This window comes from Chanodichthys erythropterus, chromosome 17 (assembly GCF_024489055.1).
Source record: "Chanodichthys erythropterus isolate Z2021 chromosome 17, ASM2448905v1, whole genome shotgun sequence".
NCBI lineage: Eukaryota > Metazoa > Chordata > Actinopteri > Cypriniformes > Xenocyprididae > Chanodichthys > Chanodichthys erythropterus.
This window is the reverse complement of record NC_090237.1, coordinates 19,236,966-19,262,219: the sequence shown is the minus strand read 5'-3', so window position 1 is coordinate 19,262,219 and position 25,254 is coordinate 19,236,966. Positions and strand designations below refer to the sequence as shown.

Genomic DNA, 25,254 nt, shown 5'->3' with positions numbered 1-25,254 from the left:
TTTTTCCAGTCCAAGGAAGTTCTCTTCTGCACCTCCTCCAGGAAGCAATGGTTTTGCACAATTTGGTCTGTGAATGGCAAAGTTTAGGAACACTTCAGGTGACATCCATCCCCAGAAGCTGCTATTTGTGTTCAGGAATCAAAGTGACATGAAGGTCCATTTGTTTGCCAGGCAGGGAAAAATTTAGCCTTTGATGCAAAAACTGGGTTTTTAGTGACCTGGTCAGGGATAGCCAGCTGGGTGGATGACAGAAAGATGCCGCTGGGACATTTTCTGTGTCCTTTGAGCCGTTTCTCTTCATCATATTCCAGTGCATAAGGATTGCAAATCACATGTTCAGTCAGAAACAAACTACACACATTTTATTTGCACAGCAAACACCTGAGGCCACCGGGAAAAGCACCACATATGGTTTTAGGCCTGTTTTCCGGTTGCCAACTAGCTAATTTTCCCATTGAGCCTTAAAGTGTGAAATCTTCATGTTTGTCTTTGTCCCTTCCCTCATAGCCTGCAGAAATATCCCAGCTCCATACCATAGCTCAGGGTGGTCTCCTGAATGCATATTAGTAATATAATCAAATATATTCATATTTGTGTGCCACCCTCATGCAATATGTGCTGTGTCTTTCTGGGCTTTTGAATTGTCTGCATGCTTAATAATGATTTGTGAAAAAGGCCTTCAGGCGAGTCTCTCTCTCTCTCTCTCTCTCTCTCTCTCTCTCTCTCTCTCTCTCGGCCCCTCCCTGCCCTGATTTAATTTTTCCATAAACAGCTCGATATTGCATTGTCCCTCACCATTGTTTGTTCTGTTCATATGTCCCATATTTCACGTGCTCTGATTCTCATCTCTTCAGGTGCGCTGTCTTCTTTCTGTGGCAGAAACTCACCGCTTGGGTGAGGTTGGCCATGTTTCCATGGTGACAGGGCTTATTGAAGAGTAAACGAGGGCAGAGAGCAGCTGTGTAGCGTAGCTATAAATGCCCTATATTATACATCTTCTTAAGATTTTATAAATTTACATGACTTTTTCAGCCTAGTTTGAAACACATTTACAAATATTTTTCAGTCCAGTAACTTCATGGACTCCCAGTTTTAATTGAATGTCTTTTTATTCATAGCTTTGGTTTTATTTACAAAATAAACTGTTGTATTTTGAAGCTATGATTTGTCTTCATCTGTATGTTTGATTAAAAAAAAAAATTATAAGACAACATGAATAAATGAACAATAGCCTTCATTTCAATAGGCCTATTTAAAACTCAAAATTTTACATTTAAAGATTAACTATCGTTAAATGTAAAATAAAGATTGTTAATCTTTAAATAAAAGATTGCAAATTTATTTATTTCAATAAATTCAACTTTTTTGGTCACATCAGACCGCAGTGCGAGCAGTAAGTCAGACCGGCAGGGGGCGACAACATGCCCGAACTCAATTATTACAGCTGACAGACAAATCACGAAGAAGTGTTTTGTTGTCATGGCGGTGTTTTAAACTGCCTGACACTTCCTATAAACAAATTTTGAGTTTGGCGGCTGTTTACCAAGTGACTGTCATGTTAAAACATAATACCACGGGTTTACTCGTCCATTTACTGTGTTTTCGTGTGATAAACCAATCTCCCTTTTTTTTTGTAATCGATCGGAACAGTCAGTCAGTGGAGACTTAACGTTAGTTGCTCTAAGAAGGATTACTCAAGCCGGATTGGTTTAATTTATCATTTCCATCAAGACAGCTCATAAAAAAGTTTTTATCAGGATGATTTCTGATTTCCAAAGGGGATCTGCTATGGCAATTGGTGAAATGGGCCCTGTGAACCGTGAATGGATTAAAAAAGACTCTTCTGTGTCTCACATTGCTGGTCTGCAAACACAGGTAGTACTATTGTAACAATACACACACACACACACACACACACACACACACACACACACACACACACACACACACACACACACACACACACACACACACACACACACATATATATATATATATATATATATATATATATATATAGATAAATAGATAGATAGGTAGATCTATCTATCTATGTTGTTAATATAATGTAATGCTGCATGTAGTGTTCTTCTGCAAAAGGTTCTCATTGGTTCTGATTATTCTGATTACAGCTTCAGTTCAATGACATAGCGGCACCCAGTGTTTTTAACCGAGCCACCCGTGTGGGACCCCCTTCTCCCATCGTGATAGAGAAACTTATACCCCGTACAGAAAGGCAGGATGATATGGAGAGCTGCAGCAGCTCCTTACGCCTCTCAGTCCTCTCAGAAGAGCGGCTGCAGGCTGCCATCAGACTCGCCAAGAAAGATCTGCGTAGGAAACGACAGGAATCCATCAGCCATAACTCACTTGAACCAGTGGAAAGATCCCAGATTATCAGCCCTGAAAGAAGCAACACAGAATGCAGTCCTCATGTGGTCTACCCAAAGATGTCAGGTCCAAAGAAGCAAATAAAAAACGGTCATCAGGTGCTTGTTTATACTCCTCAGGAGCCCAACAGCCAACTTAAACAGGGACAGACGCCCACCAAAGACCTTGACCTGAGAGTCAACTGCAATGAACCTCAGCTCAGCCAGGAGATCCGTAAATTACAGAAGGAACTGAGCACATATGTTCAAAGGATAGAGCAGTTGGCTAATAAAGGTATTCTTATTATTCTTAGTCAACCAAATGATATATTTTTCACTTTTTAAGAGGCTTGCATGTGGGGTTTTCTGCAGGACGTGTGGTGGAGGTTCTGGAGCCTGATGAGAAGCACAGGATGGAGATTCGGCGGCAGGAGCAGGCTGCCCGTTCAGCACGTATCATCTATGTGTTACAACAGCAGGTCTGTAAGCACTGCAATTCATGTACACAATGGCAGCACAGTAATATGAAATATTTAAAGGTGCCATCGAATGAAAAATTTAATTTACCTCGTCATAGATGAATAACAAGAGTACATGGAAATGACATACAGTGAGTCTCAAACACCATTATTTCCTCCTTCTTATGTAAATCTCATTTGTTTAAAAGACCTCCGAAAAACAGACGAATCTCAACATAACACTGACTGTTACGTAACAGTCGGGATCATTAATATGTACGCCCCCAATATTTGCATATGCCAGCTCATGTTTAAGGCATTAGACAAGCCAGTAATAACATCTGGATCTGTGCACACCTGAATCATCAGAATAGGTAAGCAAGCAAGAACAATAGCGAAAAATGGCAGATGGAGCAATAATAACTGACATGATTCATGATATCATAATATTTGTAGTGATATTTGTAAATTGTCTTTATAAATGTTTCATTAGCATGTTGATAATGTACTGTTAAATGTGGTTAAAGTTACCATTGTTTCTTTCTTTATTCACGGAGAAAAGAGTCGTTGCTATTTTCATTATTAAACACTTGCAGTCTGTATAATTCATAAACACAACTTCATTCTTTATAAATCTCTCCAACAGTGTGTAATGTTAGCTTTAGCCACGGAGCATATAGCCTCAAACTCATTCAGAATCAAATGTAAACATCCAAATAAATACTATACTCACATGATCCGAAACATGCATACAGCATGAATGACGAACATTTTGTAAAGATCCATTTGAGGGTTATATTAGCTGTGTGAACTTTGTTTATGCCGTTTAAGGCAGTCGAGAGCTCAGGGGCGGGGGAGTTGGAGATTTAAAGGGGCCGCAGCCTGAATCAGTGCATATGTAATTATGGTTCAAAATAGGCAGTTAAAAAAATTAATAAAAACAAATCTATGGGTTATTTTGAGCTGAAACTTCACAGATACATTCAGGGGACACCTTAGAAAATAATTATTTTGGACATAATTATTCACAATTATGCTTATTCAGCATTTTTAAATAAATAAATAATAAATGTATAAAAATATACACACAAAAATATGACCGTCAATGCATTTGAAAGAAAAGCACGGTAGGTTTTCTACTTCTAATAAACGTAAATATTTGTGTAATAATATAAAATAATTATTTTAAACATAATTATTCGTAACCGAAATGTTTTAGTGAAAATATCTTGGTAATTTTAACCTCACACGTTTATATTCACACAAAATCCTCACGTTTACAGTTTTGATTAGAATACATCACATGGTGTGCGCATTTGGACGATAAACCATGCAGCTCCTGTGCTACTTTCCTTTGGAAATGAATGACTTCTGGTCTGTCATTTGTCAGACATGAAAAAGTGGCTTTAGAGATTCAACACGGGATTATTTTTTTCGCTTTTTTTTCAAAGATTAAAGAAATACAGGAGGATCTAGACAAGCTGCGTTCCCAGAATGTCAAACACACCAAAAAGGTACCAAAGTTTATTTTGCCCAACATATCAATATCAAAAAGTATCATTTTGATTTTGAAGTGTAAGAATGATACATGCAGGGGGTCTAAATGTTTCTGTGATTGTCTTCTCAGTCCAGGGCAATGGACAGGCTGGCTGCTGCTCATCGGGGAGCTGTAAGAGCCATGCAGGTTTTTATCAACCAGCTGTCAGACCCCACAGAGAGCAGAGTGCCCACCCACTGCAAAGAGCTAGGTCAGCTGATTCGCCAGCTCTCGCTCTGTTCAGCCAAAGTACAGGTGGGACAAGGGTCTGCCATACCAGAGACAGCCCTCGACATCCTGCAGAAATTAGAGGTGATTTACACTATGTACACACTATGCTTAAATGGAAAAAAATGTATAAAAACGTTATTTAATGCTCTTTTGTTTTTGATTCCTCAGACACTTGACTCAGCACTGAGTAAGCAGGAGGCACCCAGGAAAAGAGACATAGATTTGCAGATTGTCAACCCAGTGGAAAAGACTTCGACCTGGGTCAGGGCCCGCAGCATGTCCCCTCCCCGTCCTGCCAGAGACCCAGCTGAGAGGACCTCACAAAGACCCCGAAAGCCAGCTGCTGCAAAAAAGCCTGGTGGTGAGTCATGGCGACCAAGGTGATGGTCATTTTTCTGAAAGCCTTTTAGTGTTGTTTCTGTATATAAGTGCAGTGACCCCAAAAATGTATTTAAAGGATTAGTCCACTTTTAAATAAACTTTTCCTGATAATTTACTCACCCCATGTCATCCAAGAGTCCATGTCTTTCTTTCTTCAGTCGAAAAGAAATTAAAGTTTTTGATAAAAACATTCCAGGATTTTTTCCATATAGTGGACTTCAATGAGCACCAAACAGTTGAAGGTCAAAATTAGTTTCACTGCAGCTTCAAATTGTTCTACATGATCCCAGACGAGAAATAATGGTCTTATCTAGAGAAACAATCACTCATTAAAAAAAAAAAAAAAAATTATACATTTTAACCAGAAATGTTTTCATCAAAAACTTTAATTTCTTTTCGACTGAAGAAAGAAAGACATGGATATCTTTGATGACATGGGGGTGAGTAAATTATCAGGAAAAGTTTATTTAAAAGTGGACTAAACCTTTAAGCCACACTTAAAAGTGTATGAAAGTCTTTGCATTATATAACAAAACATAAAAATAAGTGGCATTTATTTTATTTAAAACACAAACAAACTTTTTCTTAGAAAAGCTCAAGCAACTTTTTGTGGGGGTTTTGTATTATTTATTTTTTTCCTTTTTGACATTTTTAAAAATATCTTCTTTTTTATGTGACTCAACTGTCCAAACATTTACAAATACTTTTCTGCTCCACTGTGTTTGGAAAGAAAATCAATATTGAATGATTTATTTTATGTGAAAGTGATTTGTAGAGCGAGCTTTGCTGTTCCCTGTGCAGTTATTTGATTTCAGGGTATTGCAAAAGAAAATCTGAGATTTTTGTTTATATATGCAGGCAGCAGACTGGCAGGGAAATCCCACAGGACCTCACAGGCATTGGTGAAGGAGCGCAATGAAGTTCTGAAGGCGGGGCTAGAGAGCCTCATACATAATGAAAAACTCAGAGAGGCTGAAGCACAGAAACCCAACAAAACTACCAGTGCCAACAACCAAGAGCATATTAAGGTTTTTCTTTTATTATTAATTAATTAATTTATTTATAGTTTTAGTTATAGTAGTACTTTTTAATGTGAAACATTACTGTTCAAAAGTTTGGGGTTAGTATGTGTGTGTGTGTGTGTGTGTGTGTTTTTTTTTTTTTTAAAGAAATTAATACTTTTATAAGGAGGCAATATTTTGGCCAAAAGTAGCAATTAAACATTGCTATAAATTGTTATAAAAGGTTTATCTCAAATAAATGCTGTACCTTTGAATGTCAAATAATCCTGAAGAAATGTATCATTGTTTCCAGAAAAATATTAAGCATAACATCTTTTTCAACATTGATAATTAGAAATGTTTCTTGAGCAGCAAATCAGCATATTAGAATGATTTCTGAAGGAAAACTGAAGACTGGAGTAATGATGGTGAAAATTCAGCTTTGCCATCACAGGAATAAATTACATGTTAATATATATTAAAATAGAAAAGTATTTTTTTAATATTTCACAATAGCACGGCTTGATAAGTGTAAGACACTTTCATAAACAATAAAAAATCGTACCAAATCCTGAAATTTTTTAATGATAGTGTATGTTTGTAGATATCTTTTTTTTTGATAATTTTAGATGACAGTTTTCAAAAAAAGATATATAAAAGACACACTATGCCTCAAATTCAGCAGGCAGGTCATCTTCGTGATGCCAGCTTCCAGCAGCCCACTGTCTCATCCCGACTGAGGGAAAACCAGGTACCCCAGAAAGAGGCCACTGTGCCTTGGATGCCAACATCTCCTCACTCTCCTCCTCGCCCACAGTCAGTACATCCAGCCCTCTTATCCATTACTTATTCATATTTGTCTTGCACACAAGACTTGACATGCTTGCACCTTTGTGTTATACTAATATGAATTCACTAATATATATATATATATATATATATATATACGTGTAGTGCTATGTCTAGCCGGCCAGAGCCGAGATGTCTGTTCTCACCTCAAAAGAGCCCTGTAAAGCAGAAGCCACAGACCAATTCCAGTACACAGCTCAGCCCTTCAACACATGATAGGAAACAAGCCCAAAATGAAGCCCTCAGGTATGTCAGGAACCCTCTCTTCCAGATATTTAAGAAATGTCTCTGGAGTTTCCAAAGAAATAAAAATATAATTCATAAATAATGGTCACTAGGCTCAGTTTATATAAACAATCATCACTCTGATCCTCAACTCTGAGATGCCCATGTTCACTGTTGAGTATGGGACCGCAGTAGATGTCCATTGGTGTGTATGTTTATTTGAAATAGGCAAGCCTGGTTGGACCGGGTGACTGCAGACAGACTGCGAGAACTGAATCGTCTGAGTAAAGAAGAGGCTGACCGCATTAACAAACTCCGGTATGACAGCAGCTGCTTCATTATTATAGTTAACTAGTGGTTCCATGAACCGTGCATGCAAAAAATGAATTATTGTGCTTGTTTAATCTAGTTCATTAAAATGAGCTCATGCAATACATTTCTTGAACATTTTGCTGCTGAATTTAATTGGGTGCAATCAAAATTGACTATCCATTTACATTGGGGCTACTTGAATAATGATGTATGGCAATCCAGATCTAGACAAACTAGCTGAAATTTAATTAAATATTTTTCATCTGTCTGTGTAGTTAATTTAACTTAATAAATATACCACTTTTTTCAAGTAGTATGCTAGAAAAAACTTTAAATATGTATTAAAAATTCTGCTCAAAATACTTTGTGTGCAGTAGGCATAACTAAATGTTAGTCAAACAATTTTGTTGAAAATTCTTAAATTGATTGCTTTGGAAAGTTTTTTAATTGCTCACTTGAACTTTTAATTTTTTGAGTGCATGTTATCATTAATGTGTATTAATATGTGGGCATGGTAGGACCACAGTGGGCTCTCCGACACAATGGGCGGAAAAAGCTGAGCGTGCTGTTAAAGAGAGAATTCAACCTTTGTTGGATCGAGCACAGGTAAATGCATACATCTGATGACATTTTTCCCCCTAAACAATGTCTGGCATAGTGAGTCTATCAGCTGGAGATATAATCTCTTGCAAGACAATTGGGACATTTTTCCCCCAATATTTGTATATTTTTCCCCTCGGGCACACTGTGAACAGCTGTTGTGCATGTATGTTAGCATTGATGTGAGTAGACAGTCATTTCTTTTTTTCTGTCTCACACTTGTACGGCAGGTGGTTGAAGCAGGGAGTCACACTTTCAGAGAGCGGCTGAAGGTTGCAGATAAGGTAAGAAACTCTTTCACTCTCATATTTCTGGATGAGCACTGAGACTTTTCAATCCATATTCAATTTACAAAAGTTCACATAAAATAGAAAACGTGAGAAGGATTTATCTGAACATTTTCACCTCTTAAGCAACAAATAAAAATCATAGCTCTCTATTACAATGTGCTGTGTTGTAAATGCTGGCAGCCTGGGGCCAGGGCAGATGTCCTAAGCGATGCTCTTCTGGAGGATCTTCTGGAGGACGCAGCTCAAGCTCTGTGGGTGACTGAGAGGCAGCAGGTGGCCGAGACTGATGCTGAGAGGCAGCTGCAGGGTCCCACGTTAGAGAGTATGTTGCTGAGGATGGAGGAGATGGAGGTCAGTGTGTGGGAGCTAAAGGCATAGATTATAAGATTTGTGAGTTTGGAGTGATGCCACACTTTTTGTAATGGAATGGACTGAACTTGATATGTTTCTTTTATTATTATTTATTATATATTATTTATTAGTTTTTTGTTGTTATAATTATTATTATTATATATAAATGGTTAAAAATAGAAACAAAATTATTATTAAGAAGTTATTAAAATTTGTTATAACAGTTATAGTATGGAATTATTATTATTATAATTATTTAACATTTTAAAATAGTGATTTATATTAGGTAATTGTTTTTTAATTATTATTGTATTATTATATTTAATAATATTGTATTATTTAATAATTTTATTTTTATTAAAACATTTTCCCCCTGAAAAAAAAACAAAAAACAATTTATTTTTGCATCATTTTGATTGGGTCAAAAATAAATAAATAAATTAATTAAAATAAACCTGAAGTATTAAATCACCTGATACACAAATCTCTATTTTGTTTCTCAGAGAGACCAGGAAGATGTGCGTCGACGCTTTGCTATGATCTCATACTCAGACCCTCTCATTTGGGAAAAAGGCACAGGTGAGACACTGGACCCTCACAGGCCATTCATTCCTGATTCATAGTAGACAGGAAGACTGACAAAAGTAGGTATACATATAGACAGTTGTCCTTTTGGGAGCATTAGAAGGTCAGTCTCTGCATCTCCCCACTTTGTCCTCGGAGAGACAGACAAGTATGTGCTCTGCATTTTGTTTAGCTGACATGACAGTGATATCCACCAGATGGCAGCAGTGTAACACCTCCTGTGTTTTCCAGACGCTCTGAGGAATATTTCTAGCTCCAGGCCAGCCTCTCCTCAGCCAATCCGACTGACGAAACCAGTCCTGAATGCACCCGGCACGGCCGACATCCTCCTGCAAAAGCCAGTGGAGACTGGGTGAGTGACTGTTGTCAGATTTTAGAGTGTTTTGACTGTATATATGCCAAGCACATTTGGATCCGTTACAGTTTAATCAGTCTTCACTTGATTTTGCAGATAACACAACACATTGACCAGAGTGTTTTTTGCACTGTAATATCTATCTGTTTATGGATAACATTCAATAACAGCCACAAGGAAATCCAATTCCAAAATATCTGCTGGTAAAAACTCTCTCCCTCCGCCTCTTCCTTCTGTAGTTCTGCCAAGAGAGCGCGGGAGCCTCGCTTATTTCTGCCCAAAGCTTTGGCAGCAGCTGTGGCTCAGTAAATGAATGAGGAAAATAAAAGAATAAATAGGGACAGTCTTGAAGGCATGAGAGTTGTCTAAAGAAAGAGAGATGGGAAATTTAGTGGAACAGGTTCAATAGATACATTAGAAGATTGAAATGCTTTCTCCTCTTCAGCTTCAGCTCACAGTGAGGCCCTTCAGCTCTGTGAACGCAGTGTAAACATTCAGCCTCCACTTTTTCTCTCTCAACATAGGAGCACAATGTCTAAACCAACTTCAAAGCACAATCTCATGTCTACAGGGAATTACAGCAATGTCTACAAGCCTTTCAAGTGTGCATTGTGTCTGCGACATACTGACTGAAATGATCAGCACATCTTTCAATAATTTATATTTGCATTTATTCATGTAGCAAATAATTTTATGAAAGCAAAAACACAAACAAATCATTCTGAGTGCTGCAATACAAAGTTTCAAAGGCACAAACTGGTATAGAGATGTAAGTGTGACAGTGAGAAGTAGAGCGCGTACAGCATGTGTAATAGTATATACTGTATATCCTGTACTGCTTTTCTTGTCGCTGAGTGGTTCAAAATGACTCACAAACGCTTGAGTTTCTGAATCAGTCACATTTCTGTCACCGAATGACTGCACTCATTTGAATATTTGTTGCTAGGTAGTAATATAATATACCTTGGACCACAAAACCAGTCATAAGTAACACGGGTATATTTATAGCAATAGCTAACAATACATTATATGGGTCAAAATTACAGATTTTTTTTTTTTTATGCCAAAAATCATTAGGATGTTAATTCAAGATCATGTTCCATGAAGATATTTTGTAAATTTCCTACCATAAATATATCTAAGATGTATTTTTGTGAGTGGATATGCATTGCTAAGGACTTCATTTGGACAACTTTAAAGGCAATTTTCTCAATATTTTGATTTTTTTGCACCCTCAGATTCCAGATTTTCGAATAGTTGTATCTTGGCAAAATATTGTCCTAACAAACCATACATCAATGGAAAGCTTAATTATTCAGCTTTCAGATGATGTATAAATGACTGGTTTTGTGGTCTAGGGTCACATATATTTTCTTTTATCTATCGATTTTGGTGAAATGGTAATCCAATAACCTTTAAAAAAAAAAAAAAAAAAAAAATCATTGGGTGGACAAATTTACCTCAGCAAATTATTATATATATATGAGAGAGAGAGAGAGAGAGAGAGAGGCTGTTATCATACAGTAGTGCAGTGATGGGCATTTGTTCGCTGGTCTCAGGTCAGTGAGCATAATGCTTCACTGACTCTATTTGTCAAAAAAAAAAAAAAAAAAATATTGGCACCAACTTCAATCTGGAAGTTGGAACCTTTACAGATAGGACAAGGAACTGTAGTCCTTTTATAGTAATGTTTGTGTTACCATACCTCTGCATGTAAACAGTGAATTAACATCCCAAAGGACTGATTATGCCCACTTGGAGATTTGTTTATTCCTCCCATATTCCAGTGCACTCACCTTGGGTATTTTGGGCAAGCATGTATGTCACAGGCTGCTGAGAATTGAGGTTGTGTGGGCCATTTTCACTGCCCTGATCTGAACCTTTGTTTGTTTGTTTTTTATCCTCACCTAGTCACTTAATGCTGTCAGAAAACACTGGCTCTAAAATGTCACTGCACTAGGAGGATATTCCTCAGTCTCTCTTATGTTGTCTGTTTTGAAACATGAGTGTGACCAGGATTAAGATTCCTCTTGAGAAATCCAGTGAGCAGCAGTGACTGAAAGAGATGCAGGGATCAAGGGTCTATCAGTTATACTGGCAGTTGTTAAGGAGAAAAATCATATAAGAAGATTATTTTTAGGGTTGGTAGGATTATTAAATGTTTTTGAAAGAAGGCTGCACCGTAATTTTGTGAAAATATATTATTGCAATTTTAAATGATTATATATTATATTATATTTAATATATTACTATTGTAATATGTATGTTAATTTAATTTATTCCTGTGAAGCTGAATTTTAGCAGCCATTACTCCAGTCTTCAGTGTCACACAATCCTTCAGAAATCAGTCTAATATGCTGATTTGTTGCTCAAGAAACATTTCAATGTTGAAATCAGCTGTGCTGGTTAAAATGTTTGTGGAATTTTTCTTTTGTAACATTATAAATGTTTGTATTGTCAGTTTTTATCAATTGAATGCATCCTTGCTGAATAAAAGTATAATTTTAATTAATTTTTTACAATTTTTACTGGCCACTCTCTTTTGAGATACACACACACACACACACACACACACACACCTACACACACACACACACACATATATATATATATATATATGCTTTTTCTTCTATAAATCTTCAATAAATTTTGAGCAGGCCAACTAATGCAATATGCTATGTTATGTCCAAAAGAAGTGTTTGGACCATATCTGCATTCAGTGTTCAGTGTAATGACAACTTGGCAACTGCTGCTTGTTTAAAAGCCACATAAATGGACATTACACTCTTGATCAGAAAGTTACAGTCAATCTACTCATCAGCTGTCTCTTAATGTCATTTATTCTTCCAGCCTCGTCATTAATTCTCTTCTGATGTTACAGTTTTATATGTTAGAATCAGCCTAATGGTTCAATCAAACTCTCAGTGAGCATTTTACATCCTTTTTTTCAGCTTATTTACATCAGAATGGATGGTTATTGGGCCGATGTGGCCGAGAAAGATAAAACTTGTGGAAAATGAATTATGCAAAGCATTATGGTAATTACTCGGCTTTTAGTACAGCAACTAAAGGCCAAGGCCGAACCAAGGATTTATGATGGGAAACCAGTAAAATGTTATTTGCGTATGAAATGTGCCACTAGAGTGGGCAACAACTGGGGGTTTTGTGGCGGTGTAGCACATGCTCATGGGAGGTAATTTAAGGAGCGGATATTGGGCCTTGATGTTGATTAGCACGAAGAGTTTATTATTTGTTGTCTAATCTCTGATTACCTGTGAAGGCAACACACTGCTTGAAACGGAAACACTGTGGAGTTTGTAAATGGCACACACAAACTGACTGGGGATTTATACCCGGATTCATAAGGTTGCACACAGTATATTTGTTACTTAGAAACTGGTTGCAAAGAAGCAATGTGTGTCCTTACTCCAGCACAATAGAGGGATGTCAGTCTGGCTTTGGTTTTTAGCTTTAGTTTTTATTATTATTATTCTGAGAACCACTTTGGCTTGAGAAAAGTGATGTTAGGGGACCGGGGGGAGAAGCTAAAAAGCTCTGCTGGAGCATAATCAATCATCGTGTGCCCGATTTATAATGAAACTCAATACATGTGTTTGCTTCTCGCTTTTTCTCCCTCTGCGATTTGTTTTGATTTTTCTATCAGTGGATTGTAGAGTCAAGTGTCATTTGATGCAGCCATAAAAGCATCAAACAGACCAATCTGTGCACTGAAATCACCAACCACTCCTCTTCCATTCTAGTCCATTTTAGTGCGCTCCTTCAACATCAATATTTCACACGATACACAGACAGAGAGGAAGTCTTCAATGTGGATTCTCATTTAAAAAGACAAATTCTGCACCTTTTTTTTTTTGTATGCCTAGATTGATATTTCAATTGGACATAATTTTATTTTAAACATTTTGCACTGGATTTGATTTTATCTATCTTTTCCATCTTACAAGTGTTATAGTGATTTCAGAGATGTAACAAGTTACTACATTTTGGAAAATTACACAGCAAAAATGGTTTTGTTTTGTTTTTGAAAAGTACTTTTATTCAGCAAGGATGCATTAAATTGTTCAAAAGTGACAGTAAAGACATTTATAATGAAACAAAAGATTTCTATTTTAAATAAATGCTGTTTTAGAAATTCCTTTTATTGAAGAACCATGAAAAAAATGCATCATGGTTGAATTCCACAAAAATATTAAGCAGCACAACTGTTTTCCATATCGATAATAAGAAAGATCACATGACACTGAAGACATGGAATAATCATGCTAAAAATTCAGCTTTGCCATCACAGGAATAAATTACATTTTAAAATATATTCAAATAGAAAATAGTTACAATATTACTGTTTTTAATGTATTTTTGATCAAATAATGAGCCTGGTTGAGCATAAGAGCTTTCTTTTAAAAGCATTAACGTTTTGAACACCAGCGTACTCTATAGAGTAAATCTTTTTTTAAACCTTAAACATTACAATCTGTAAACAAAGCAAAAAACAAATTACTGTAACATTTCTCCTCAGGCAAAAACCAAATGACTGCAACATTTCTCCTCAGAAATCTTACTCCCTACTTAATTAATGTTCTGCAAGAAACAGATTTTTTTTTATACAAGATATTAAGTCAGTATTGCATAAGTAAAGTCTTGGTTTCATAGAATATATCTTGAAACTTCTCAAATGCAATTCAGAATATATTTTCTGAAAACAAGTCTTATAATCTAATACAATTTGGCTGCTCAAGACATTTGTTTTGTGTTAATTGATCTTGTTTGTTTTGCAGTAGAGTGCTATTAAATATTAAACTCAACACAAACTCTCACTGAATGAGGTTTTCATAAATGGTGATCTCTTATAATGTCCTATGCCCGCATCCACACAAAGAGGTTATGGGTGTCGGAGGTCTCCATAGAGTGACCAACACATCTGAGAGCATGTCTGATCCCCTACTTCTCATTCAAAGCTCAAAGAGATCAATGCAGAGCTCATGGTGAGGCTGCCATTTTCAATTTGATCTTCATTCTCTGTTCTCTAACCTCCATCTCTTTCTTCATCTAACCTTGTCTGGCTAATCTCCCTCTCTCTGTCCGGCTCCTCGACTGTAACATTGCTGCTGCTGATGGCCCTCTCACTGGAGCCCTTTAGCTTTATTGGTTTTGATCTCTGGCTTCTGAATATTGATAGAGCATTGGTCATTCAGAATCTCATCCACTGACATTTATGTCTCATTTCTGTTTGCACAACCTTATTATCCGTTTGTTCAGGCCAAACAGTGTTTGTCTATCCTGTGGTCTTCTGCTTTTCTGGTCTATTCTGAATTCCTTGCTAAATATTTATTAAAGCAATGTTTCAATCATGTAACCATTTAAAGGCACACTATGTAAATGTAAGTTTGAGGTTGCTTATTCAGAACAAAGGCATAGCTTGATTTCGCAGAATCACAGGAGGTGTTTCTTCATGTCTACAGGCTGTGGAAAAGAATCGGAATGGGACTCAGGCAGAAATCGTGTTCATAGATGAGATTCTAAAAGTTACTGTAGTATAAAGCAGAGCAGGGCAGCGTGCTGTGGGAGCTGAAGAGGCCACTGGAGCGATTGCTAATGAGAGACGAGAGCGACACACTTCTCGAGAGCAGCAGAACTATTATTATTCCGCAGCTGCCACTTCCGCTTCTTCCGGTCAAGCATATGTTGGGTAAAGCAGCGCTGTTTTATCATATTAGATACATTTTTGTGCTGGAAGTTGTTGCACACTGCAGTAAGCTAGATCAATATTAGGCATGGTCAAACATGGTACTTGCTGTAAACCAAGAAAATGAGATTTAAAAAAAAAAAAGACTTAATGTGTTGATCTTGATAACATGATTGGTTTTCTATCGATGAATGTATCCAAAAAGTTGCTCACCTGTCTAATAAAACACATAATATATAAAGGGTATGCATAGACGTTACTTTCCCGCCAAAACACGCTCCCTCAGTTGGACTGAGTGGCAAAAGAACCCGCTGCATGACTGGATTCTTAACAACAGTTCTCCTAACATCTCCCTTGCCTCATGCTATCTGCCAAACACACTGGAGCGTGTTCACAGTCAGCCCAGCATTGTGTCTGCTCATATAAATCACATGTGGAGCACTGACAGTGTTTTTTTTTTTGTTTTTTTTCCCTGATTGTGACTGCTGGAGCTTGTGTAGAAAGGAGGAAAGGAGATATTTTGGTCATTATTCTTGGCTCTCCACTGTGCCTTGCCAGGCTTGTTTTGACAGAAGAAGCCTGGAAAGCCTTTACCCATTTCACTGTGCATGTGCATGCTTGTCTTTACATCATACAGAACTGCATGTGCATTCATTTCCTTCAGAACCTTGTATGACCTTTCTTGCTTAAATGACTTCACAGCCAAATGAACAGGAGGGACGTCTCCTAATTTGAATCCCTAAATTAAGTGCTTACCTTGACCGTTCTTTCACCCATTTTTGTTCGCACTATTCAACTGCTCAAAGTTTGACATTATTCTCCCAGCCGCAGTGAATTCCTCACTTCCTCTAGAGTGCCACAGCATGCTCAAAACGCTTGAGGTAGCTGTTAGCCAGAGCGGTATTCTATTAGCTGCACAAAGAAGCGCCTTGCGGGAACGGTAAAGGGGAAGTGATTGCACAATAACAGTGCCGGCCCCTATAATGTTCCATTTGAAAATAAATGGCCCTTGTGCGCTTTTGGCGGCCTTGCGCTTTAAGTGTCTAGACTGAGCTTGCACTTAATTGAGCTTAATATTTCTATTAAAGGCAACTTGGAATACGAATTGTGAGGTGTTTTTTACTTGTGCTACTAACTTGTGCTGGAGAGTGTGTTTCAGAGGGTCTGATTAACACCAAGTGTACCCAATGTGGTCCAAATGAGACAGCTGGTGCGCTGAGCTCACATGGAAGTGATCTGAGGGAGAGGTTGAGATGTTTACACAAGTGCTTTTGATTCCAGATTTAGCACCACTTAAATCAAATTTGAATATTAATTTATAGTATTAATTTGTTGTGATTGTGTTTGGATCAGACTTTTAATTCCCTTAACAATATGGTTGTCTGAAGCTTGAAGAGATCTTTCTGATGTTTCTGCTTTAGACATGATGAGCTAATTGAAAATGCAATGTTTCTATTTGACAACGTTTGGAATAATTAAAGGGTTATTCCAAAAACACTAAATAAACTTTATTCAACAATATCTAGTGATGGGCAATTTCAAGACACTGCCTCATGAAGCTTCGAAACTCAGCGGTTCGGAGTGTGTATCAAAATGTCACTAGATATTGTTGAATGAAGTCATTATTTTGTTTTGTTTTTTGGCACACAAAGTATTCTCATCACTTCATAACATTAAGGTTGAACCACTGTGGTCACATTAACTGTTTTAAATATATCTTTAGTAGCTTTCTGGGTATTGAAAGTGTTAATTATCTTGCTGTCAATGGAGGCTTCACTGAGCCATCAGATTTGATCAAAAATATCTTAATTTGTGTTACAAAGATTAACGAAGGTTTTACGGGTTTGGAGCAACATGAGGGTGAGTAATTAATGATTTTTGGGGGAACTAACCCTTTAAGATATTTAATGTCTCTTATCAGCATATTAATATAATTTCTGAAGGATCATGTGACAATGAAATGCCATCATAGTAATGAATTACATTTTAAAATATATTAAAATAGAAAACAGATATTTTAAATTGTAGTAATGTTTCACAATATTACAGTGTTTTTGATAAAAATGCAGCCTTAGTGAGCATTAGAGAATATATATATATAGTTATGTATTCTCTATATTACTATAATATAATAATATATATCCGTATATTCTGTAGAGTACTGTAATTGGATCGTTTAACACAGAATACAAATTACAAACTGTGCCGTCTTTAGTGTAGGCTTTAGCTATGCTGCTGAAGAACACATAAAAGACAAGAACGAGTAAACATAAAGTAATTTCTGTTGCCTTTAGAGGCACAGATTTGAAATTATATTACCCTTATGAAAGCAAAAAGCATGATTTTTATTTTTTTTTCTTCTGTTTACAGGGCTGCATCAGACACGTCGATGATAGATGAGGAGTGTTTAACTCTAAATGACCCCAGTCATCCAGTCTCGGCCGCAGGGGAAAGCACACTAGGGGCTTCCCTGACTGTGCCGCCCAGCATGCAGAGGAGTATCCAGAAATACAGGGAGAACCATGATGCCTTCCTGCGCCTGGTCTCACATGAGGCTCTGGGGAGCTTCAATCCCTGGGCAATAGCAGACAGGTTTGAATCTAATGATTTCTTTATTTATAAAACATGTCAATCAATACTAAAGTGTGCAAAGAACTTGCATTCGTCGAAAGGCGTGCTATTAATAACATTAGCGACTGATAGTTTACTGTGGCTGTAAAACACCAACAACTTTTATTCCTTTTTACACAAATTATTATTACAGGGGCAGACTAAATTTTGCAAGCTAAAATTGCATGTTTACTTCAGAAAATGAATTTTAATCTCACGTTTGCTTTTGTTAACTGTTCTGAATACTGGTTACTGGACATTTCAGTTTTTAGTGTTGCGAAATATCCAAGAAATAATGTAATATTCTGCAGAAATTACACCACAGGCATATTTATCCAATGAGCCTGGGTTGGAAAAGGATCTTGCATGACTTTTTGTCAAGAAACATACCCTAATGTACATTTATTTGCCATTATCTGAATTTTTAAGCAGCGACTTCAGTAAACAAATGAACTATGTGTGTATGGAAGCTGCAGTGTGTATGTGGCCTATAGACATCTAAACTAAATTAGCTCTTACTCATTCTGCACTGATATCTGCAATTTCCTGACATATTTTCATTATGATTTTGTTTGTGCTTAAGACACGTTCTTAGATGTATAAACACTAAAAGCTCAGCTCTTCTGTTTGCACCCAGAGCAAGAGCAGATTAGTCATAAGCCCCAGTGTGTTTCCCACAGTGACACAGCTAGTAGGAGTTGAGATTGTTTATAGCCTCGCAGATATAATGATCCTCGCACACGATGCCATTTTAAATGTAAATATTAGCTCTGTTTTTCGATGGGTGCTAATGTAGAGCGTGCTCCTGTGCAAATGAGCGTCTTTGTTGTTCCACTAGTGCTCTTGCACGCCCACCCCCCCATTAGCATACTTAACAGAATTTTTAAGTTGGTGCAATGCGGTGGATATTTATCAAGTCCTTCTAGTCCACAGAGAGCACACTTTTAACAACGGTGGGAAACCAGAATCTGCTCTTAGTGCTGAGGTCTCATTTGTCAGACTTGATCCTTGTGCCATGGGCTGTGTGGGTGGTGGGAAGAATTGTTGCAGAAATAATTTACGGAAACAAAAAAGTGAGGAATCGAAAAGTGAAATATTTACCTGACTGCTGCAGCTTAAAAAAACTGAGTTATTGCACGGTTATAAAAATAAATTGAGGGTCTGTTTTTTGCAGAGGTCAGTGTAGCACCGTAGAGACTGTGAGTGGTTATTATTCCAGAGAAATAGAGAAGATGGGAAATGTCATGGCAATTAGTGCTGCTGCTAGGATGGGGTGCAGGCACTTGTCAGTCTGCAGGGCATTGTGGGTAATAAGAGCCTTGAAGCCAGTCAAGGCCTTGAGTGAGCACAGACTGACTGGACTGTCTGGCTAGCTCTGCTCTTTACACGGAGGAATTTTAATACTTGCCTGAAAGAATGGATTTAGATGTTATCACTGTCCTAAAGACATAGAAAGAAGTAATTCTTTTGTACCTGACACACTCTGAGGAAGGCTGAAGGCTGAAATGCATCAGTATGCAGTTTTTTTGAAAAACTATTTTTAATGTACTACTGTGATTAGCCATGATGTGAATAGAGGCTTTTTAACAGAAAAGTGCATTGGACACTTTTAAAAGTATAGGAAGAATTAACATTTATTTAATGTTATTTTATTATTTATATACTATTACTGTGTTTATTAATATGTAGAATTTTAATACCTTTTATTTTTAGACTTCCAGTTTTCATTTTAATTTTAGTTTAAAGGTGCCCTAGAACGCTTTTTCACAAGATGTAATATAAGTCTAAGGTGTCCCCTGAATGAATCTGTGAAGTTTCAGCTCAAAATACCCCTTAGATTTTTTTTTTTATTCAGTTTTTTAACTGCCTATTTTGGGGCATCATTAAATATGCACCGATTCAGCGTGCTTCCCCTTTAAATGTTTGCGCTCCCCGCCCCCAAGCTCGCGACTCTATAATACATTGCATAAACAAAGTTCACACAGCTAATATAACCCTCAAAATGGACCTTTACAAAGTGTTCGTCATGCAGCATACCTGGTTATGTAAGTATGGTATTTATTTGGATGTTTACATTTAATTCTGATGAGTTTCATGGTGCTCCGTAGCTAATGGGGCTAATGCTACACTGTTGGAGAGATTTATAAAGAATGAAGTTGTGTTTATGAATTATACAGACTGCAGGTGTTTAATAATAAAAATAACAACAGTCTTGTCTCCGTGAATACAGTAAGAAACGATGGTAACTTTAACCACATTTAACAGTACATTAGCAACATGCTAACAAAACATTTAGAAAGACAATTTACAAATATCACTAAATATATCATGATACCATGGATCATGAAAAGTTATTGTGCATCCATCTGCCATTTTCGCTATTGTCATTGCTTGCTTACCTGCATAAAGTCTGATGATTCAGCTAGGGCTGGGCGATATATGGCATGCGGTAATCAGGGAACCGGCTTTACTGACGAAATGCGCGTGACAATCGCATGCGATATATCGCCCAGCCCTAGATTCAGCTGTGCACAGCTCCAGACGTTAATACTGGCTGAACATGTGCTGGCATATGCAAATATTGGGGGCGTACATATTAATGATCCTGACTGTTGCATCACAGTCTGTGTTATGTTGAGATTCGCCTGTTCTTCGGAGGTCTTTTAAACAAATGAGATTTACATAAGGAGGAGGAAACAATGGAGTTTGAGACTCACTGTATGTCATTTCCATGTACTGAACTCTTGTTATTTAACTATGCCAAGGTAAATTCAGTTTTCAATTCTATGGCACCTTTAAGTTTTTGTAATTTTGTTACATGCTTTTTGTCATTTTTATTAGTTTTATAAACAGAAGTAATGATCTTTTCCTATATATTGTGAGTGAAACTTCTAGGTGAAACAGATTTTCAAAAAATAAATCATTTGATGGTTGGATTTTGAGATGTGGTGGATTAAATGATTGGAGAAATCTGGATACCTCACCAGAGATGTTTTATACTGTTTATCGTTTTATACCAGAATGTCCAGTTGAGACATTTTGATTAAACATCATGAGGTCCAAAACATAGAAACATGCACAAAATAAGTTTAACGAATTGAGTACAGATGCAAAATTCGCTAAACACCACTACCGTCAAAAATGAGATAATATTGAGCGAATGCACATAGTAGGCACATAGTATAGCCTACGTTCATCAAATACTTCCACTTCAGATCCGCTACATACCAGCGTCAGCCCATTCAGAAATACCGGTGTAGTGACAAATTGGCGGTGCGTTCCAAATGGGATAAATCACCCTCCGAATGGCACTTCGGAGTGAAAATGGTCATGGCCGCCATATTGAAGAGTCATTCCAAACCGAAGTGCTCAAAACTGGCCACTTCAAAGGGCCCTTCAGAATGAAGGATTTCGGGCCCCCCATGATCCTTTGCAAAGGGAAGTTCTTTGGCGTCACAGAATGGAGTTCTATTTTACCTATAAATGTATGTATAGTATTTTTCTTTACTACTTTAATATTTATCCGAGTTAGATTTGGTACATTATTATGGTCAAAATGACATTCGGTGCGTTCCAAACGGGATATATTGCCCTCTGAAGGGCACTTCGGAGTGAAAATAATCATGGCCGCCATATTGAAAGGTTGTTCCAAACCAAACCATTCAAAATTGGCCACTTCAAAGGGTCCTTCGAAATGAAGGACTTCGAAGGGTACAACTGATGGACACTTCGGGCCCCCCATGATCCTTTGCACAAGGAAGTTGTTTGACGTCACAGAATGAGTACTCTGAGTTCGATTTTACCTATAAATGTATGTATAATATTTCTCTATACTACTGTAATATTTATATGAGTTAGATTTGGCACATTATTATGGTCAAAACGACATTGTACTACAACAAAAATACTTTACAGCTCTCTTTATCAGTCCATTCAAATGTTTCAAATACATAAAATTGTTAAAATAAATAAACTAATGTTAAACAAAGGGTGCAGCTTGCACAATCTACTCTTTGATTTTCTCGTTAAGATGACGCAAAGTGCATTCCAAAAGAATAGTTTTTTTTGACCCCTACACCCTTCATCCCTTCGAAGCTCTCACTCCAGAGGGTGGGCATAAGGATGAGCCCTTCCGAATGGAACACAGGGAATATCACTGATTATAATGGGTTCTATTATCTTTTGACGTGTCGCGTCGTGCCGCTCTTTTTTTTTTTTTTTTGCATCTGAACTCTTCAGTTGTTCACAATAAGATCTATAACATACATTTATACAATAGTAGATCAATAACAACATTGACACAAAAATATACCAAACATTTTCATTCTGAATGAGGCATTTATAATAACAAAGTTGGTGAAGGTGAAGTACGTACGATTTTTTTAATCTTAAAATACATTCTCTTAACCCAGTTTATTGTCCATTGACCACTATTAGTATCACATTAATGAGTTTATGTCCATCAAAAATGTAAACAGTGAGCTATCAAGCCATTAAGAGCAGTCCGCTCAGATCTGCCAATCACTTTCCAGCTCTCAACCAAGAGTTTGGGGTGTGGCTATTGTAGAAGGCAGAGCCAGAGGGTGTTTAGCCAGTGTGGGAACATGACTGATGCATTACATGGGAAAAGACAATCAGCTTAGAAGTACAAGCCAAAATTCACTGCATTTAGTTCTTCAAAGATTAAATGGGTCTCTAACACGCCAAAGCGATATTGCGCTGTAACATGCTATATATGTCACCTTTAAGGGATAAAATAATTTTTTTGGGGTGGACTATCCTTTTAATATAAACTGAGCAGTAGGTGCTGTGAGATTTTAACTCTTTTCCCTCGTTTCCCTCAGTCTGGCTGACGAGCTAATGGCGGAGGCACTGGCTGATGTGGCGGCAGAGTTCCAGGATGTTTGTGAAGAGTACGCAGAAGCTGTTTTCACTTCAGAGTTCCTCCAGCCTGTCCAGTCTCCCACTACATCACTGTCATAGAAACTCCTCAAAAAAGAACAATTATAAGCGATGACATTTTGATATGTTTTTGGAAATGAACATTGTAATATCCAGGTTTATATATTTGTATGTTTTTTTCCATGAATTACATTTTCATGCATTAAATATAGAACCTACTGGTTAGAGCTCGGTTTTTACTCAGACCGGCATTTTTGCTGTAATGTGAAACCTTAGTGGGCGGTCTGACTTTTAAATGCAAGCAGATGCTTTTAAGCACACGGCTAACAAATGTCACATCAGTGTGTCATAATCCATGCATCCTTCATTGTGCATTAGTCAATGCAGTAGTTAGTTGCTACTCAGCGTAGACAAAAGCCTTAGAACAACCTCTACATTATTAATGCATAGCAAATGATAAGTTTTACACTGTTATCCATAAATAGTAAATACCTCACACTAGAGGATCACTCACTTTCATCTTAAATAAGCATTATTGAAGGCATTAATGCTATCTGCATCAGAACAAACTTGTTGCTTTGTGGACTGATTTCACATACTCTAAGCATATGCTTTGTTTCTCTATGCTAATTGTTTTTAAGTTCACTAAGCTCTCCATATGTTGCCTGTGATCCCCAGTGTGACTGGAGGTATTTAGAGAATATGCATAGTTTAAGTGTCAGGGCCTGAGGGGAGAATGGCCTCCAGTTAAATCCAGATGTTGGGCAGGTACAGTATGCTGGGTATGTGCTCGGACAGGACACACAAGCCCTGAGTGCACTAGTCTTTACAAATATTCTTTCCATAGGGACTGTGTGTAGAAACGTACACGCCTACAGCTCTTATATAACCAAGTAAGGATTTAATAATCAGAAAGTGAGTAGTTTAGGCATCTAAAATGAGGGTCTGTGTCTTTTTTTAGGGCTTTGTGTGGTTTGAAAAGTATTAGTTGTCCCATTACTGTTTAATTCTAATGTAGTGAGCGGAGTTTAGGGAACATTTCTTATCCTGTCGAGCTGTAGTTTGAACCCCCAGATGTGAGTCACAAGTTTCTTCCATTTCTGTTCAGCAACCTACTTATTTGTGAAAAGTGCCAAAAGCAAACTAATAGCACGAATAACTGCATTTACTGGGAAATTGCAGGTTTTGTGCCATGAAGCAGCATGAATGCTGTGACTCTACAGGAAAATAGTCACCAGTTTGGCATGGACTTGTTCTTGACTGTGTTTTTATTGCTGGTGAAAGACACCTGCTGAATTTGAATTGTATTTACAATCATGTTTTAATTTATAATGAAAATAAATCTTTCTTTCAAGCATATCCCTAGCCTTGTACCATGGATGAAATTGCTTTTGAAAGAAAATGTTTAAATTAATTGAATTATAATTTTTTTCCTGTGTCCAACTGGTGTAATACATTTTATCTATCTATCTTTCTGCTCATCTGGCCTGCAGGCTGTTTCTCTGCTACTGCTTTTACCAGAAACTCAATGCAATGTTTGAAGTCAAAAGTGTTTTGTCATTGGGTTTCCTGACTGCTACAAATAGGCCAAGTCCCTAAAAGAGTGGGCTAATGCAATATGGGCAGTTTTGCATGGAATTAAAAAAAATATATATATATAGACTTAAAGGGATAGTTCACCCAAAAATGAAAATTTGATGTTTATCTGCTTACCCCCAGTGCATCCAAGATGTAAATGACTTTTTTTCTTCAGTCGAATGCAAATTATGATTTTTAACTGCAACCGCTGCCGTCTGTCAGTCAAATAATAGCAGTAGATGGGAACTTCAACTATAAGAGTGAATAAAACTTGCTTAGACAAATCAAAATTAAAACCTGCGGCTCGTGACGACACATTGATGTCCTAAGACACGAAACGATCGGTTTGTGCGAGAAACCGAACATTATTTATATAATTTTTACCTCTAATACACCACTATGTCCAACTTCGTTCAGCTTCCTGTTAGTGAGGTCAAAAAACGCGTTCTGGTGACGGAAGTGATGTCTCGCCCATATACTTCAATGAGCGCGAGACATCACTTCCGTTGTCAGAGCGCGATCAGACCTCACTAGCCGGAAGCTGAAAGGAGTTGGACATAGTGGTGTATTAGAGGTAAAAAATTATATAAATACTGTTCGGTTTCTCACACAAACCGATCGTTTCATGTCTTAGGACATCAATGTGCCGTCACGAGCCGCAGGGTTTAATTTGGATTTGTCTGGAAGTTTTTTCGACTCTTATTGTTCAAGTTCCCAATCACTGCTATTATTTGACTGACAGACGGCAGCGGTTGCAGTTCAAAATCATCATTTGCGTTCGACTGAAGAAAAAAAGTCATCTACATCTTGGATGCCCTGGGGGTAAGCAGATAAACATCAAATTTTCATTTTTGGGTGAACTATCCCTTTAACCTTTATCAATAGTCTTTTAGAGCTACTCCAGAACAGTTATTTA

At 37.3% G+C, this 25,254-nt stretch overlaps 1 protein-coding gene across 5 annotated transcripts; it reads left to right on the top strand.

Moving 5' to 3' along the window:
• Window positions 1-1,475: 1,475 nt before the first annotated feature.
• On the top strand, window positions 1,476-24,109 carry kiaa0753 (KIAA0753 ortholog). 5 transcript variants are annotated; one of them, XM_067365968.1, is made up of 17 exons: window positions 1,476-1,875; window positions 2,133-2,664; window positions 2,742-2,848; window positions 4,279-4,341; window positions 4,455-4,676; window positions 4,764-4,956; window positions 5,835-6,004; window positions 6,663-6,793; window positions 6,932-7,072; window positions 7,280-7,369; window positions 7,882-7,969; window positions 8,194-8,247; window positions 8,434-8,604; window positions 9,108-9,183; window positions 9,421-9,541; window positions 17,619-17,840; window positions 22,703-24,109. In XM_067365968.1, the coding sequence occupies exons 1-17, from the start codon at window positions 1,759-1,761 to the stop codon at window positions 22,839-22,841; spliced, it is 2,637 nt and encodes an 878-aa protein (XP_067222069.1). In that variant the 5' UTR covers window positions 1,476-1,758; the 3' UTR covers window positions 22,842-24,109. The 5 variants fall into 5 exon arrangements, with proteins under 5 accessions (XP_067222069.1, XP_067222068.1, XP_067222070.1 ...); XM_067365967.1 differs by having other exon boundaries at window positions 6,660-6,793; XM_067365969.1 differs by lacking the exons at window positions 17,619-17,840; window positions 22,703-24,109 and adding an exon at window positions 10,069-12,138 and having other exon boundaries at window positions 6,660-6,793.
• The last annotated feature ends 1,145 nt before the right edge of the window (window positions 24,110-25,254 follow it).

Bases quoted from the DNA above. Each gene is read 5' to 3' on its own strand.
- kiaa0753 (XM_067365967.1), top strand. From the start codon at position 1,759: ATGATTTCTGATTTCCAAAGGGGATCTGCTATGGCAATTGGTGAAATG. The intron at 4,677-4,763 runs GTGATTTACACT...TTGATTCCTCAG, and splicing joins ACATCCTGCAGAAATTAGAG to ACACTTGACTCAGCACTGAG. The intron at 17,841-22,702 runs GTTTGAATCTAA...CGTTTCCCTCAG, and splicing joins CCCTGGGCAATAGCAGACAG to TCTGGCTGACGAGCTAATGG.